The following is a 19194-nucleotide window of genomic DNA, read 5'->3' on the forward strand; positions in this document are numbered from 1 at the left end:
TTGGTATACAGAACTCCTGGTGCTTATTTTCCTATTGTTACAGAAATGTAACAAATAACATGTCTTTAATATTTCATATTAAGTTGTCAATCAAAGTAAACGTTTCAGTTTCAGTAATTCATGCTGCGATTGTGCTGTGCACAGAAATTTCTCTACTTTAGAATATCTGCCGAATTTGCAAGATGATTGGGATGGCATTTATGATGGCTGAAAAGGTAAGTTTTATTGGAACAAGAGTAACAAATATATATATTTTAATGACATTTTAAATCACTTTAGTATTAACTACAGTAGATTGTTAAGCTATTGAGCCACAAAAGCAGAGCCACCCAGAGGAGAGGACAGTGGGAAATTTTATTCCAGACTCAGCCATTCATTCCAGGGAGCTGAATGCATGACATTTAATCAGGTCACAAATGCCTTTTTTACATCAAACCAAGTTTTTCTTTTTACATAAAGATCCTTCCGGTGCTATATTACTCCTGCTTAAAATACAGATACATAGGGACAAACTCGAGTCAGTGGTTAGGGGACCTGGTGCAAGAGGCAGAACTAACCAGGTTTGGACCCTGAGCCAGAACCCTTGGGCAGGTGGGGCAGGGGGAAGGTGCTGAGCACTAGAGGGGGTGGTCAGCCTTACCCGCCCTGAGAAGCCCGGCTGTTGTCTGGTGCTGTTTGCTTGCCCCTGGTTACAGCTGCTGCAGCAACTGGTACAGTCGTGTCGTGTCCCTGCACAGCACTGCTAAAGCCGTGGCTTGGGGCTGCTGCTGCTCTGAAAGATTGCTGGTGCCCTGCTCGCCTACCATTAATTATGCTGCTGACCTGATGTAAGAACTTGTGCCAGGCCTGAACGTTTCTATGGTTGGCAGAAATTTTGATTCTTAAAATCCTTGCCGATTGCTGTCTGTTGGGGCCATATCTGTGTCCAGGCTTGCTTATACATTGTCTTTGAGTGTCTGGACTATTTAGCATCCAGGAAGAAGGCGTTGATATGATTGTTGTTAATGATGCTGAGCACAGGGGAATGGCAGATGTGAAATAATATTTGTTTAGAAAGTGCAAATGTGAGCAAGAGGCTGATGTCAGCTCAGCTTGCCTAGTTTCCAGCACAGGTGCTCAGGAAAAGGCTGTTGGAATTGCTGACTGGTAGGCAACAGGAGCAGAATGCCTTCGAGAGGCTGAGCTGCACAGCCAAAAGGTACAGGATTGCAGGGAGGGGTTCAGTTTCCTCATGCCTTGTTCTGTTTTCTTGATGTAGAAAACAGGCTTGGAGGAAAAGAACTTACTGAATACAAATGTACATTTTTCTGTGCCAGTTCATTCAGTTAGACTACAAACAGACATCACAGATGTCCTAGGAGAGACCATTTTATCCAGGAACAAAGCACGGTTGTTCAGATGTCCATGATAGTTGTCCCAGGATTAATCCTAAAAAGGTTCATGGGATAAGAAGTACTAACAGTTTATCTCAGGGCATCACAAAGTGCATCTGAAAGGTTATCCCAGGATTGCATCGTTGAATCAGTGGTAGAAGAGCTGCGGTGCGTTCAGCTGCTCACTAACCCCTGATTAGAGGGGCGATGTGCGAACACCCCAAACCTGGGACATTTCTGTTCCATGACAAACATGAGCAGGAACTTGTCCAGGGACAAGTGCAGTGTCTGTTCCTAGCTTCAGTTTATGTAGGGTGAAAACCTACATTTGCTTAAACCCCAAGGGCAAGATCTCCTGCCCTGTGGAGAAGCTGATTTTAATTCAGACCTGTTTTTACTTAAGTAATCTTCCAGGATGTCTGACCTTTGTCCTTTCCCTGTGGAAAAGCATGGTCTTAGAGCTACCCAGTGGGAAGTTTCTGGGGACCTTTCCTTCCTTCCTTTCCCTGACAGAAACCTGATCAGTTTTTGGAGAAATAAACAGTGTCTTCTCCAAATGATTAACTGCAGTGGGAAGGAAAATGAGCAATTTGCAGAGGAAATGGTCCTGGAGCAATTTGCATGCAAAGAGGAAAAAAAGGTCATTTGAATTTACACGTTCATGCTGTGTTGGCACAGTGTTATTAACAGTCGCAGGTGAAAACCAAAATGAAGTCTGGTTGTGACTGCCAGAGTTGGAGTGGTTTGCTGGGATGCTCCAGCAACTGCCAGCGGGTTTACTTCTTCAGAAGAGGCAGGTCAAAGCTCTGGCATGGAAAGGTTTGCAGCCATGACCTTGGTAGGGGGAATTTGGCTTAACAAGTGCCCAGTTACACATTCCATGTCACAAGCAATCACCACCAAGGTGTTTGGGCTTTTTGATGGGACAAGTTCTGTGAGAACCACGCTTCTCTGATCCCTTCTATCCATAAGCCTGGGAATTGCACCTGGCACTTTGCAGCAGTTGACACCCCTGGCTTTTGACAGAAGTAGTCTCTTATGAACTAGCAGAAAAACTGGAATCAGCCAAGCAGGCCAGTTGCCAGAGATACTTAGATTGTCCTTGTTCTCATCAACTAACTGCTTCATTGGAGAAAATGACTACAAGGAAATTAAAACAGTGGGCAGTTTGTTCTGATAAGGTACAACTTCCCGTATACAATGTAATCAGCAGCACAATCAACTTGTGTCCTTTACGATGCAGAGAGTGCCCCTCCAGACTTAGCCACCCAACAGAATTTGCCAAGATAACCAGACTGTTACACTGGTATAACTCCTTGGGTAAACATGCTTATTTTGCAACCCGTGGTGATTTACACCACTACAGCTACAATGGTGTAATTAAACTAGTATAAATACACTGGTAACTTTTTCATGTAGATAAGCCCTTCAACTCAATTGGCTGTGGGAGAAATACAACGAATGTCCCTCAAATTTGAACACTGTTAGCAGAGGGAGTCTCTGGGCAGAGGACTGTGGTTGGAGAGGAACAAAGTCCACAAAGGAATTACTTCAGCTGCCAATCAGGTTAGTAATTGGGAGAGTCTGTATCAGTTCAGGTGGTGCCCAGACACAAAGGAAGTGGTGAAGGATGGAAAAGAAAGGAAAAGTGTGTGCCTGTACTTAGACCAGTCAACCATACTGCACCAAACTTCTAGGAATAAAAGTAGGGCAAAGGTAATGAGAATGACACAGATTAATGACTATGGCATAATGAAAGAAGCACAATAATTAGATGCCATGAGCATAGAACATCTTTTTTACTATAGCAATATTCATTTAAAAGGCAAATTTGGTTAAACCCACAATCAGAATACTGATTAGGACAGTAAGTACAATTTCAGCTAGGAAGGGCTTGCCCACATACTATCTCAGTTTGGTACGTGACGATAGATTTCTTTGGCCCTGGATTAAAGATGAATATCAATTGCTGGGGTTATCTGACCCCACCAATCTTTCCTGCCCAGAGCAGGGGGGCTGGACCTGATGATCTCACGAGGTCCCTTCCAGCCCTAGCCTGTGAATCTGTGAATATTTTGTTTTCCAATTAAGACTGGCCATGCATGCACTATCGCAGCTTTGTCTAGGGGACTTAATATGTCTTTCCTCTAATTCTCCTAGCCCTTGTCTACAGTAAGGAAAAAATATTTTTTAAATATGTTCTAGTTAATGTGTTAAAATCCCAGTGCTGAAAAGGTAAGCTCTAAGTATCACATGTATTAGGTGGCTGAGATTAAACCCTTGACCCTCCCGTAGAATTTCCCTGTACTAACAAACACATTAAAGTTCAGCTTACTCTGTCCGCACTCCAACTTTAACATGTTTTACCTAATACGTAGTACAAACACATTTTTTCCTAGTCAAAGGCAAGACCTTAGTGAGAAGTTGAAAAGGAAATAAGCTATAGTATTTCTAATTACCTCCATGTGTCTGAAAGCTCCACACTACTTAGAACTAATAAAACTGCATAGAGTTCCTTTAAGACATCTTCTACATCCAGCTGTAGGATCTCAATCCTGACACACTGGTAATTGGAAAACAGATGTTATTCAGAAAATTAGACCCTCAGCAGGTCACATTTTCTGTTCCATAGCTCAGATCTACCATCTCTTAATACACATTCTAAAAAGTATTAAGGTTCAATCATGGAAGCACTGTAGGTGAATGGCACTCCAATGTGGGATCCTAATCGAAATAACCAAGGATTTTTTTTTTCTTCTTTTCTATTTCAAATTTTGTTTTTTCTATTTTTTGCTGCTGACAGCTCAGTCAACAACTTAAGGTAGTGCTAATTTATTTTCTGCAACAAACAGCTATTTGTCATTCTAGATACGTCCTAAATTAATTAACAGATTACACAGGGTGGAGTCAAAAATATTTCTCTACAATTGTCAGGCTATGTAAATGTGCATTAACCTGAAATTTAACTTGTCCAGAACTCTAAGTAGAGATCTCAGAATGCTTAACAAATCTTAATGATCTCAGCTGGTCTACACATGGAGTTATTCAGGCGCAGCTAGCCCTGAATAATTAAATATTGGGAAATGTATGCTGCAACAAGAATGCCTTGTTCCTAGTTAGTCCTTAAGCTAAGGGTTTGTCAGGGAACAAACTGCAAAATAAGCCAGGTTGTAAATTTAAAATGCAAGTGGTTTCAGCACCAATTCCTTGTGTACGCTTCCACTGCACTGAGTGATTGGGCGACTGGTGTGTCCCGAGTGTGGGAGGGCACCAGATCACCAACGGGGGTGGGGGAGAGAAGAGGGATCCTCCAGCGGCCAGTCGCGCACTTTGAGTTTCACGGCTGGTGCTTCCAGGGGATGCACGGCTGATCTCAGGGTGTGCATGCACCCGTGTATACCCCCTATGCGTCACCAGTGACTGAGTACCTTTGTGAATATTAGATTCATCCATGGGCAAAGTGGATTAATCTGAATTATACAAAGGCACACATAGGGTGGGAGAGATGACCTGTAATAGGAGCTCCTGTGGAGCAACCTTTCCGCAACAACTATACCATGAGATTGCCCCACATAGACAAGCCAAGAAAGGGTTGTCCTGAACCACTTAACTAAATCCAAGACTCAATATTTTGTTTTGTTTGCTGAGTATTCAAACCATTTTTATTCTTTTTAGCCTTTTTAAAACACATTTTTGTTTCCAAATTAACAGTTGATTTTTTTTTTTCTTAAATGTGAAAATTAAATGTTTCTGCATTTCCAAAACTAGCCTTTACATTTAAAATTGTCCAAACAAAATATTTCAACATTTTCAATACTTCCCTCAACTTTGGCTAGAACTACTCAATTAATTTGGCTTGGATACATAAAGTTTTGGTTCCTCCAAAACCTAATTTTTGGCAAATTTACTATTTCCTCAAAAAAAAATCCCAGACCTTGTTAGTGGTACTAAGACCTCTGGGACTGCATCCCTGGTTCTTTGTGCCGAAACAAACTGCGTTGTCTTCTATTTCAGAATAATTGTCCTTTTTGAGCTCTGTGGGGATTTGTGGGAAGGCATTGGAGGAATAATATACAAAAAACTAGAACTCTTGGATCCAAAATGATTGGAGGAATAATGGCACTTGTGTTGAGCTAGGCTGCATACATACTATAAACTAAGCACGGTAATGATCAGTAGCTGATAACCTGGGGTAATTCTAGCCTCAGGCTAAATCCCCTGATGGGCCAGGCAAGTTGAGTTAAAAGTACTTCAGTGTTTAGCTGAAGGGATTTTGTGTGTGGATGGATCACAAGCAATATCTGAATTAACTTTGCAGCGAAGAGAAGCCTTTAATGGCTTGCCGGATGGCACCTAGTTGGTAGCGGAGTAAGGAATACAAACCAGCAATAATGCTTTTCAGATCCTTGCTCTAATCATTAGCCTACATTCCTTCCCACTATCTAGGTTTTTTCCCCATATATATATATATAGTGCTTTTCTTTTGGAAGCAACTGATACAAATCTTCCTTCTTGGTGTCTGAGTGGTGGTTTTGAAGCACTCCTGTGAACAGAAGGAAAACAGACTGCAGCAGACTGAGGAACAGGTTAGGATACAGAAAAGAAGTATTACTTCACACTGTAGCTGCATTACCTAAATGGGAAAAATGTCAAAGCATAACTGCATCTTCCATTTGCTGAAGGCACAGCCCTTATTTTTACTTTGAGGTAGTGTCTATTGTAGCAAGGTTACCTTGCAACCTCTTGCATGTAAGACCTTAAACAACGTTGAGTTTCTTGTGTCACCAGCTGCGGTGTCCAATAGTTACTGAATATAAACTTGAGTGTCCACTTTCTCCAAGTCAATGCCTCAATAATATCTTTAAACATAATAGTCCCTGCCTGTTGGCTTGATTTCTCATGGGGAGGGAGACAGAACATTTTGTGTTCTCTTATCTTCTATAGCGATGAAACAGGAGGAGCACCGCAATGCGAAACCAAATCTACTGCTATTAATACAGCATCCCAACGATAGAGAAGAGATCTGTTTATTTACCAAAGGTAGATAGATGTCTGCCTCTGACCTTTCCACAGCCTCCGAGTTTCAGCTGGGAATAGATTCCTCAGAGCTGGGTGCTCTTTAGATAAACTACATTTCCAGAAAAGACAAAAAAGAACGTATACAGGAATATCTTCAGGAATAAAGAATGTCACAGGCTGTGAATATTCAGAAGACAACCAGCCACCAGAGGGGTCCATGGTCACTTTTATCGCCTGGGATTACTTAATCGTCCAGTATGCATCTTCGCTCCTTGCTATTAGCCAATGACATATTTGACTAGCTATCACCATGTTTAGGCCAGCTAAGGTATTTATTGATTTGACTTCGATGCTGCCATTCCCAATAATCAACAGTTCAGGTTCTCTTGCCAGATCAGAACGTGCTGAAGGTTCCACAACATTTGAAATAAAGGTGAAGGTGGATGAGAGGAGTCTGTCCTTGCCTCTAGTAGGATTTTTTCCTCTTCTCTAGATGCCGCTAGGGATGTGCTGGCAGAGCAGCTAGGGTATTTCAGTACAGCTCCAGAGGCAGGACCTGGATGCATGTTGAATGCCTCCACTCAACAAGTTAAAATTATTACCTGATCACTGACCTGGGGTGTCAAAAGCAACCAGATGTGCCACATTACTCCCTTGTGCACTGTTGGCTAAAGACACTTGGTTAATCATGCTAGCCCAGTGGGCCATCTGGGCTGGTTGGATGCTACTAAAACATTTTGTAGAGAAGGAGGAGAAGCTACTTTCACTCCTGGTTCATGAAGGAAGTACTTGATTTAGGATTGCAGTGAGAAGTTTGTTTGAGTTCTTCTTCCATAACCATTGCCCACCAAGTTCCATGGCAAAGTAAATGCTTGGTAACGTGCAGTTTAATCAATCTGAATTAAAGTCTGTTTATTGCATTGGTTTGACTGGGTGCTAACACCGAGAGTTCCTTGCCCATCATTTAAATCTGTTTCACTTAATTTGCCAATTACATTAATTTAAACAAGGGTTAAAGCCATTTAAGCACATGAGCATGACAGACTTGCTCTGGTTTAACCAGCACGAGTTACCACTGATTTAGTTAGGTGCAATTTCTCTAGTACAGACAAGGGTGGACTAGGCTAAGTATTTTCAGAAAATCAGGTCTAGCTGTCAGTTTTATGGTAAAACCAGCTACAGTGCACATTCATCTACAACACTGCAAATCGCTTATTTACACTAGAAGGCCATTTTAATGTATGATCTCTACCTTCACAAACACACTGATTGTCAAAAGAAACTTCCTCCTCACTTGTCAGAGGGAGGTCTCTAACCACAAACTAGTAACACCAAAGGTTTTCCTGGCTCAGATATACAGACCCTCCCTCTCCCGTGGCAAGGCAGCAAGCCAGAAGACAATATATTGAGTGGATATTCATAATGAATTCTGCCTTGGTTCCACTTAAGCCTAACACACAACTCTGTCACACTTGCGGGGATGCCAATGGTGAGGCATTTTCATTTTAGAACCACAGATTTGACCTTGCCGTGGTGACATTCCCAAACCAGTTCTTGTAATATTTTACACTTTTTTTTTCTTCAATGTGACTTAAGAAACATTTGTACTTGTACTCTGAGGATCAAAAAATGTGTTACAAATTCAAATTCTTCCACTGGAAGTGTCCTGGCTCTTGTGTGATCCCCTGCTTACAGATGTGGAGGCTGATTCCCCAGGGAGAGGTTATTTGCCAAAAGGACACAAGGTGAGTAGGCAGGAGAGCTGGAAATAAAAAAACCAGGAGTCCTGACTCCCAGCCCCTTCTCTCTAAATGTTTTCTGTCTATAAATGAAATCTCTTAAATGGTGCTCTTCACTATGCTGAAACTTGTAAGGCCAAAAACCTGTCTTTCATTACTCTAGAAGCTGCTTTATACTTTTAGAGCAACTGGATTAGTGGTGAGACATCCCCTCATGCTCTGACCCATGTCACAGTTCATATTTTATCCAGATTTATGTAATGGGATTTAGGAACCTCTTCTGAATTTCCTGCTTATGGTAGTTAAGACTACTGCCATCTGCTTAATCCCTTCAGTGACTTTATAATATGTTTTGTGTCATCAGAACTGTTGCTATCTAGTCAAGTTTCCTACAGCGGTGGCTCCAACTGCACTCATTGTTTCCTTGTGCTCAACTGTTTGCATGTACCACTTGCATGAGTTATGACTTGTTTGTACGCACAAAACAAAACTTGGGAGCATGGGCGTATCAGAGGAGAAAGTTATGTGAAGAACCTATACGGAGGAATCCACAGACCTGCAAGCTCCAGAGCTGGCAACACAGAAGAGTGATTTAGCAGGTGAGTCAAATGGGGCAATAGATGTATAATCATATAGATCTGCCAACCAAATTCCTGCATGACAGGTGGCAGCCATGGTCATGAAGTCTAATGTAGCCCAGAAGCTGCTATAAGGGTTGCAATATGGCTCCACTACCTGTCTGCAACTGGATAGGGAGAATTCCTCCCTTTGTCACAAGGAGCACCCTGCTCACAACTCTGGTGTTCAGGCTGCAGGAACAACGTTGATTCTCAGTAACAAACAGTAATTTCACAGTTTTCCATTTAACTAGTTCTGTAGTTTTAGATACCCAAATGGGAAGGCATATGGAAAGCTCCAGGATGAGGACCATGGATGACATTATTTCTTGAACACAGTGGAACTTTCTACCATGAGGCAAAAGCACATTTAGGCAGATGGAGTGTTTTTGGTGCCAGCCCAAGACTGGAACAAACTCCCACAGGACCATCATCAATCTTCCTGCTTCTGTCTTCAGGTACCAGGTATACTTTTGCAACTTGCCTTCTTAAATGTAGACATACAACTGTTGTCCAAAAAGCCCAGCTAAAAGAAAGCACAAGGCTGTAAAATAATTTTCTTCTGGAGAAAGAATAAGAATAAAAAAAATATGACTCATTCAGTCACATTGTTAACACAGTACGTGGATGGGAGATCCGAGGGTAGAATAATAACCTGTTCAGGATTAAAAAACCCACGTAGGTTGGATGGTCCTGGATTAGGTTTCTGCTCACGACAAAAACTAGACTGGCCACTCAAACTCTGGTGGCCTCTTGGCTGCCTCGCAGCCCCAAGAGTGTGTGCCTGTGGTACAGTGCCCCCTCACCAGTCGGTCAGTACATTGGTAGCCTCAAACAGAGGTGATGCTTCTAGATGGAATAGGAATATTTGTGACTTAAACTGAACCTAAATGGAGGGAGGAGTGGACTAAGGATAAATGGGGCACAGATCCAGCAAAATGATGGCATTCCCCCTGGTCTGCTCCCTGAAAAAACTCTCCCAGCCACCCATTTCTCTTCCTCCTACTGCCAAGCACTTTAATTTCCTTCTAAGTGAGGCTGCCCAGCCCGCCCCAGCAGACAAAGCTTGAACAGAGCATGACTGGCATTCTGACATCCCTCCTTGGTTTAGCTGAAAACAATTACATGATTCTTTTTTTTATAGAAGGGCTGTATCTTTTTTAACTGCAGCTGGATTGAAACCTGAGCATTTTATTTTTGGTCACAATAAAGTGGGCCAAATTCCCCTGGGTAGAAATCCAGTGTAGTCAGTGGAGTTACCACTTGGCTGAATTGATGCAACATGCTTAGAACGTCCTTTGGGATTGTTCAGCTCTAAATATCAGGCAACTGGAAACACCTCCAGTTGCCAAGCATTGTGATGTTTGGCACTGGCATGTGGAGCATCCCCATGGATTTTTTTTTTAAACGAGTGAGGTCCCTTGTTAGTAGTGTATCATTGTTTTCTTAGGTTTTGCCAGGCCTGCGAAGTCCTGGATTAACTCTGAAAAGCCTGGGAACAAGCCGTGTTGTCAGAATGTCTTGCTCAAGTCAGGAATTTTATTCTAGCATCCTCAGTTTAGTGTGTATGACTAGGGTGATAAGTGGAGGAGGAGGAAAACATAGACTTCTTAAAACAAATTGTCTGTTATCTAAGAATTTCCTGGATTTTTCAGCTTCTTTCTTTACACTTTGTTCTTGCCTTTTTAAAAAATCACTGTTTAAGTTCCAGTATTATTTATGGAAGCCAAGCTGTTACAGTTTCCAGATCTTACAAAGAACTTTGTTTGCAGTTTCACTACCTGATATAAAGTCCTGGCTCAAATTAATCAGCTAAAAGGGAAAACCATGTTAGAAGTATTTAACCATCTCGGATCAAAATCCTAAGCAAAACCTTGCCTCTAGTTTCACAGCACAAAGCAGCCAGAAAGCTGCTCCAAAAAGAAAATTAGAGACTCCTGATACAGGAAAATTCTTGGATGGCACAGAGCTAGTTGCACCTTCTCATCATGTACGCTCCCACTCTGCATGGGGGGTTGCAGGGGATACGGCAGAGCTGAATTCCAACAAATCTTAAGCTAATGTAGCAGCCCCCATGGGACCATGGCAGCTGGTAAAACTTTTAGAGTCAACTTTAGGTGGCACTAAACTACCCTAGGGACAGTTTCAGCCACATCAGAATTGGGAGATCAGAAAAGCAGTGCTAATATGAACTCCATTTAGGATTAATCCCTACATATTACTTGACCCTAATGAATTCATCCCTGGGCAATAAAGCCCTGAGATACTAGTTCACCACTATCCTGCATCTTGTGTAGTCACTGGCATCTTGCTAAGTGGGTATAAAAGGCCACTATTCACATTTGCAGTTAATTATATCAGATGCAGGAACCTGCTGCTCCTATCTCTGGATACAACTTCACTAGCTTGAGACTCAAATCACGAAATGCCTCCTGCATGGCAATCCTCCATGAATCCCAGCTAAGCTGTACAGAATTTTAAGTGTATTTTCTTAGGCCCTGTGAAAGGTTACTAAATAGCGAAATTGCGTGTTCCTGATTGGGCTGTGTGATAGCAACTGCATCTTTGGATCTGGGGAGGATACCTGTTTCCCAGCTCTTACCAGACTCCTTAGAGCTTTCCCTGGTGATGACTTTAGATTCGTTATGAAATAATTAAATCAAAACATAACTATGAACCTATGGATCCAGGTTCTCCACACCCTAACACCTTCTGTTACCATTTACAAGTGCATCAAATGAGGGTAAAGTGGGCATAAAACGCTACTAACATAATACTTAGTATGCACAGCTGTACATGACTGCACAAGGTGCTAGGCAGTGCTGAATCAGTCCCACGCTGTTTCTATAACTGATACCTCATCTGTTAACAGCTGCGTGGTATAAATGCTTGGTGCCTTGAAGGAGAGAGGGAGGAGCAATAAGTCATCTACTTGGTCCCTTCTTTCACATGTAATCCCCTCTCTCCTCCCGCTTCACACACAGCTCAGTGAGTGGGAGGCATACTTCCTTCCTACGGGTTTTTCCTCTAAAGTTGTCACAGAAAAGTGGTTTTCCCTTCTGGTGCTCAGCAAGAACCCAGTGTTAGACTCAAGGGGGATATAATAAAACATCCAGCCTGGGTCCATATTATGTAGATCTCTGAGAATTCCCACTGTCTGCTTTCAGCCTACCTAAATCAGGCTTTCACACTAGAATGGCAAGGCTTGACTCCTGCTTCATACTGGTGTCAATCCCTATACAAGACGCAGGGCGTCCGTGAATCGGGCCCCTGGATTCTGTCCCAGGCTTTGCCACTGACATGATTGCAGGACCTTGGGCAAGTTTCTTAACCATTCTTTGTCCTTGTGTGCAGTACCGGGGTCTGCTGACAGTGCTGTGTCAGTTAGGAGTGTGGAAAAACCACATTGGTAGTGGCCACAAGTGTCCAGATGTGGATGGAGACAGCTTCGTGGGAGCTGGCATAGCTCTGGTAGAAATTGTGACTGGCAAGGCAAGGGGATTGGGGCTGAAGGAGGAGAGACTTGCATGGCCATTCCAGAGGCACAGAGTAGGCCTTTCTGAGCAAGAAGACTAAGACTGGGGCTGTCCAGGTGAGGAGAACAGGACAAAGGAGCTGGGAGCTGGAAAGGGGACAGTTTGGAAGGGACAGGACAAGTGGGGTTGAGTTTGGAGGCAATGGGCAGAAGAGTCTCTGCCCTCTAAGGCATGTTCTCTTCTAGAGCGTAAAATGGAGCCCAGGGTTCCTGTGCTGTGCCATTCCCCCACAGTTGGGACATGTCTCTGAAACATAATGGCAGTGTGTCGAATCCTGTCCTAGAGCTGGTCCACTCTAGAAAACGATAACCTGCTACTTACTGTGAGTTATTCCAGTGGCACAGCTCTGTGCAACAGAATTAAAGGTTGCAAATCTTCTGATGGTCCAAATCAGCGTCAGAGGGATGCCACATAGGGAATTAACTGGTTTCTTCATTGTTTTTTTAGTCTAGAGACATAAATCTACACACACACAAACTGCAGTAAAAATTGTTCAGATTACATATATTAGCTAAAAAGGTAGAAAATGTCAGAACTGAGACTAGAGTCCTATGGCAAAACAGCATAAGACTATGTACTTGGTAACTGCAGACTGTCTCAATGCATATGCATGAGGGAGATGAATTAAGGTTGCACAGGCAACCTTACTTTTGGCGTTTCCTAACAACTGGCTGTTTGACGTTAAGATTGCAGTGTTCTTTCAACCTAGGGCTGCATTTGTCCATGTTGTAATGGCACTCCACCAAGAACAAATTTGGTTCACAATAGCTGGTTTCTTCTCATGCCGCTATATCCAGTTCCATTCCTTCTCAAGTTGAAAGCTGATTTAGGGTGTCACTTTGTGAGTAGGCAGTAGGTTACTCTGTCAGATGCCCTGAAAGAAGAAATTGGTGATGCGCTAATTCACCTTTCCTTTGGGTCATATGGGCATGGGATATCTCCATTTGACCTTGAACAGATGATCTTTATTTAATCCTCTAGAGGAAGAAGGGAAAACCTACATTCCCTGTCTGTGTCCAGAGAAGGAAAATGCCTTTTTGTAACCATCATGTAATGAAGAAAGTACGTGTGTCACCTGCACTATATTCTTATCTTGCGATACAAATGTGGTTATAAACTGAACGTTCTGCTCCTGCTTCCTCAATACGAAAGCTTTGCAATGATAATTATAGGTTGCCTTTCCCTGTCACGTGCTATTCCTGGATCTCAAAGTACTGAAACAAGTAAACTTTGGGATCTCCTGGTGAGGTAAGTATCGGCACCATTTGATTAAAAGTGAAATCAAGGCACAGGGAGTGACTTCTGAAAGTCACACAAGTCTGTGGCAAGCTTGAGGAGAGAACCCAAAGTCCTTGAATCTCATCAGGTTAGGCCTATGCTGCGTCTCTGATGCCTCTTGGAAGGAAAGCTTCTAGGACTGCCCTCCACCTCTCCTACTCGCATGTATAAGACCTGGCAATGTCTCAAAAGAGGCCTCACTGCCAAATCTCTGTGTTTGGTGTTTGAAAGTGGAAGCAAGTGGGCAGGGTGTGTTCAGGTGAGTCCCTCCCTCCCTACATGTGCGGGATTGTGGAATTGAAACATGCATCTATGTTGTGCATTAACTACTGACCTTTGCTCCCTCTTCCTAGCACCACATGTGCCCAGTCTGTTATGAGAACAAACAAAAGGGTATACACCACACTAAGCAGTCCCTGGCATACATACATACTACAGAACTCAGCTAACCTACCTCCAGATCAGGAGTCACAGAAAACTATTTTGAAGATACCAGGAGCATAAGCACGTTAGTACTAGGAAATCCTGGGTGCTGCAGTTGAGAGGTTGAGAATGGTAATTGTTTTCATTAGCTATTTATGATTCCAGTTTCACTTCCTTATAACATTATGGGTCACTGAATTCATAGGGATGAGTGACTGACCCCTTAATATCTTCCAAACACTTTACAATTCGTCTCTCTTTTTTTTTTTTTTTTTTTTTTTTTTTACAGTGAAGCTTATAGTGAAGAACTGGTGGTGCAGCTACGCAGTGTCCAGTGAGTCTCAGCCAGAACACTACATTGCTTCCAGTAACTTTCCAGAGATCTCCCCACAGATTTATGAAGGTAACAACTGAAGCAGAAACTGCCCCAGAGAGTTAATTCACAATTTTACACAGAGCCTGGTGGGTACTGGGCCAAGACTGCACCACACTAATGGGTTTCAGTGAATAAGGGAGTTGCAGGAAAACCATCATCTTGAACATGACACTGATTCACAGGGGTTTGCGCACTGCTGGATCACCTGCAAATGGCACGATGGGAGCGCTAGGCCCAAACTGGAATGCTTCAGACCAAGAGCTTCTTAAAGATGGATAAAAATACTCAGGATCTGGTATAGCCTGACTTTAGCCACAATCCTGCAAGCTGTTTTGCCTGGGCAGGTTTTTGTGCCCAAGCGGAGACCCACTCAAATCACTGGAGCCCTGTACAGGTACGAGGGTCAGCTTATACGAAGTAGCTTGGATACCTAGGGCCCTTCGTGGAACCAGAGTGGATGACATGTACAAAGACAGAAATCCTGGTGTGGGCTTGGGACAACAGGGCTTAACTTAGTGGGTAGTGGAATACATGGTCATAGTGCAGAGACAAGCCTGGGGAATTAGGCTGCTGGCACCCAGTAGCACAGAGCTGATTGAATACGGCAGATTGAGCTTTCACAACTGGACAGACGGGCACCAGCTATTTCAATGGAATATTAACAGTTTTGCTCCTAATCATTTCCAAACCTTCCAGCTCAGGCATGCTCAGCATGACACGTATTTTGACTCTAGTTAATTATTTTCTATTTTTATGTGATGCCATCTAAGAAAAAGCTGAATGCTTTGTTGGAAATTTCAGTCTGTTTTAAATTCTCTTTAATTATTTAATCCTCGGTCTCTTTCTTGAAACATCTACCATTTAAAAAGCAAATACAAGTCTCTCAGAAATGTTTGTTTCTTCCCACCTCACGTGGAATTTTCCTGCAGAAAATCAACTGTCTTGAGGTCAAGAATGGCTATTATTCAGTCCTGGACTAGTGACAGGTGAAAGGTGCAATATCTCATGATGCTGTTGAGCTAGAAATGGGAACTTTATGGCAGCTGAAAAGGGGTGGGGGTCCCTATCTTTCCTATCAGGTAACATTTGCTTCTAGCGTGGAAGGCCCTGAGATCTGATGCTGCAACATTTATATGTATAGAAAACCTTTTTTATCTGTTGCTACAATTGTATTAGTTTTAAGTTTTCTTTTTTTTCTGATACTTGTGTAGCTGGACTCATTAAAACCAAAATACTTGGTTTAGAGCCGTCAAATTTAAAAAATCACCAGGCAAAATGTTGAGACTCTCTAAAATATCTCTAATATTAGCTATCATGAAGTTAGGAACCCTGTACTTAAAAGTCCATGTGGTTGGGGTACAGCCACTTTAAAAGGTCTAAAAGCTTACTTATGTTTCCACTCATTTTAACTATATAAAGGATGAGTCAGGGGGACAAAATCACTTGCAATCTGGTAACCGAAGAGGCCAGAACAACTGCTGGTTTGCTGAGGACTGTATCTATGAATAATTTGTTTAATGCAGGGAAGAAGAAGTGAGATATCTATTGAGAGCTGTTTAGGACTGCTGAGAGACTGATGATGGGGTCCACCTAGCAGAATGGAAAGGTTGTTGGCATATAGTAACCTGGAAAAGACAGTTGAGTTTTACTGAATGGCATATTAGCAGCTGTGATGCCTGGGGTGACTATAGGGTTGGGAGATGCTCCATATGACTCCACTAGTCATGCTACTGAAGGGAGTATAGTATAGTATAATTTAACCCATATTTAATTTAGTTTGACATATGGTCTGGAAGGTCACAGCAGCAATTGCGGAACTAGGCTGATGACTAGGAATCTCATCCAGAACTGATGGGACATAAATGAGGACAGGGGTGCACAGGAACCCTGGTATGTTATACTACACCTGTAAAATGCATAGGACACACTGGCTACCTAAGGTGTGAAAATGGATTTATTAATAAACATACAGGATGACTTTAAAGAATTATGCAGCCATCCCACGGGATTGGGACTCGGGAATTCTGGGTTCCACACTAGTTTTTTTCACCAATGATCACTTGTGCTACTGTGTCTGCTTTACTTTTCAATGGTGCCAATCCAACAAAACACAATTTCAATGTGCGATTAAGATTTTTTCTATACTTAGTGGAGGCCAATTATACCAGTGCAATTTGTAACAAAGTAGTGAAAACTGATTTTAATAATATAATTTTGATCTTCTCTGTGCCTTTCTTTCCCTGACTGTACTGCATTATTTGGAACAAGTCAGTTTTTCCTTCCTGCAAAGGAAAAAAAATGGATTCTTTCCATGTTTTTGCTTCCTTATTAAGTATAACAAGGGGTTGGAAGTTAGTTGTGTTGGGGGTGTTGTGTTTAAGGGATTTCCTTTCCTTTTCTTTGGATTAGAAATTAAAATTTCTTCCACTCTTAAAGGCTCTGTAATTACTAGAGAATTAGTAAAATGATGACATGGTAAAAGCCAAGACTGAAAGCAAAGCAACTGGAAAGGGGCTGTTAAAATTTTGTTTTAACTGTATTGTGTGTGTGTGTGTGGTTGGTTGGTTGGTTGGTTGGTTGTTTTTTAGCATATACACTCTTCAGTGACAAATGGATTGCAAAACAATGCTGCTTCTTCTGAAAAGAGACAGTGCACATACCAATAGGCACCAAGACATCCAATAAAGTCCTCAAGTAAAACCAGACTTGACATTCCTGCCATTTCTAAGGTAAAAACCAAGTCCAATGTTTTTATTAACTAGACTTTGCAGATTATCTTTAAGGACAGATTAACTTCTCTCTGTTACTGGAACAGTTTTGATGTAGGTCAGCATAGGTTGCACTAGTATCATTGAAAGATTGATGATTCTTTTATGTCCTCTCCTCTCAAGACAGCAGTGCTATAACTATAAAAAAAAAATCCAGATGAAATCATGGCATTCAGGAGGCACTCTTGGTGCAAAAGAGAATCAGCAGGCCAGACCCCACTGACGTTGATATTTACCAGAATTAACTCAGTTTCTGCTTATCGTCTTTTGATATTGGGAAAGGGATCTTTCACCAAACTGGAGAAAGAGAATTAAAATACGATATTTAACTACCTCTTGATATTTATAGTGATCATTGCATTGATTCTTTTTTAATCCAATCCAGCAGGATAAAAAACTACTAGCACTGCCTCTGTCCCGTGATAGTCTCCAGAGAATGAGTTGCAGGCCATTTATTTGGATGGCAGAGAAGGAATGAAAATGGGCAGAAACAGTAACAAGACCTGATCTGAAATAAATCATCCAGAAGTAAACAAGGCAAAACTAACTGGAGATGGCCATGACTTTAGGTGGCAATCACAACTCCTTAAGGCAAAAAATTATAGACCTATTGTAGGTAAATTATCCATTAAAGAGCTTGCTTTCCTTGGAAGGATATTGCCACCTAGCAACAGTAGAGGTAAGTAGCATATACCTGTATGTGGTGTTTTTAAGATGCTACTTTCTCTTCTTAAAACCAAGTTCTTGGAAACGAAGCATAATTTGAATGAAAAAAACCTTGTTCTCTAAAACATGTAGCAGTGCTGAGAGAGAGAAACCTCTTCCTGTCCCCCATCAGCCAGAGGATGGTAACTATGCATAAGCTGTTACTATGGCAGTAATATAGGATCGGAGTGGAAGATGGGAAGTACACTGTAATCTGTATTGCCATGGCAATTCATACAGAATATCTGTGCAGTGAGCATGCATATTACATGACGCTTGTGACATTTCCAGCTTATGTAGGGGAACCCAAGATTTGGTCTGGTATCTGATGGTGTCTCTGAATGACTGACACCCAAAAATCTTATGGGTGTAGGATGAGTATCCCCCATAATCTTTAAAAGTACATCTTTACAGGAAATGCAAGTTACTGCTGTGTCCTTAGCTGTGGGTGGCTTCAAGTGACTGGTACCTGATCTATTTAATTTTGGGGTAGATGAAGCTAACCCAGGTATATCATTCACCTAAGCAAACAAATGGGTGCTCTGTACTGTGAATGAAAGTGACCTACAATCACATTACTTACTCTAGCTGCTGTATGAACAGACCTACAGCAAGACATCTCTTGATCTTTTGTAATTAAGAGGTTTTCCGTCATTCTTTCGTGTCTGTATTCTCTGTGACATTTAGCATACTGTGAGAACCTTGTGGCAAGCAAAACAATTCAGCTCACATTTGGGAATGGCATATAAACTCAGCATACTGCCCCAGGGCTTGGGCCTGAAGGAATGTCAGCTTTGCAGAGCTGACTGTACATGAAGAAGTGAAGTCAGAAATGTGAGGAACCTGTTGACACCACTAAATGAGAGAATAGATGAGGGTTATTAGGCTGCTAAATATAGCATTAGGAGATAGATGTAGGTGGAAAATGATACCAAATGAGAAGGATGATGATTTACACTCATTTTGCACAGGTGTAAATAACTACACGAGCACTGTTCCAGTCTGGTGCTGCCATTAGACTCCCCAGATGAAAGGCCAGATAATCTCCCAGTGACAACCAGTGCAGCTGAACTAGAATAGAGGAGGAAGAATGCATACTGTAACCTTTCAAAGATCCCCTGGAGAAATTCTGGCTGTTCTGACACAGCCAGTATCTTCCTTGGGTACCTGCTATTCTTCCTCAATCCCCACAGTGCCTGATTGGAGCTTCAGTCTGGTCTTAACATTGAGGTTAGTCACAACAGGTGAAGAATAAACAGCTGTAAACCTTCCTGGAGCATGCACAAAGCAAACAGTTGCTATGTGCCAGATTATTTCTAAGAAAGAAAGAATAGATTTTTCAGATAAAATACACTAACGT

General features: G+C 42.1%; 1 protein-coding gene across 4 annotated transcripts in view; it reads left to right on the forward strand.

Moving 5' to 3' along the window:
• The window catches only part of IFT81 (intraflagellar transport 81), an 88126-nt gene that overhangs the window by 61548 nt on the left and 7384 nt on the right, over positions 1-19194 (forward strand). For 3 of the 4 annotated variants that reach the window (XM_006015206.3, XM_025199372.1, XM_006015204.3), the window contains exon 20: positions 14275-14388. The exons of the other annotated variant lie outside the window; for it this stretch is intronic. In XM_006015206.3, coding sequence (XP_006015268.1) covers positions 14275-14388 — 114 coding nt within the window. The remainder of the gene's footprint in view (positions 1-14274; positions 14389-19194) is intronic. 4 annotated transcript variants of the gene reach the window in all.

This window comes from Alligator sinensis, unplaced genomic scaffold (genome assembly GCF_000455745.1).
Source record: "Alligator sinensis unplaced genomic scaffold, ASM45574v1 scaffold628_2, whole genome shotgun sequence".
Classification (NCBI taxonomy): Eukaryota; Metazoa; Chordata; order Crocodylia; family Alligatoridae; genus Alligator; species Alligator sinensis.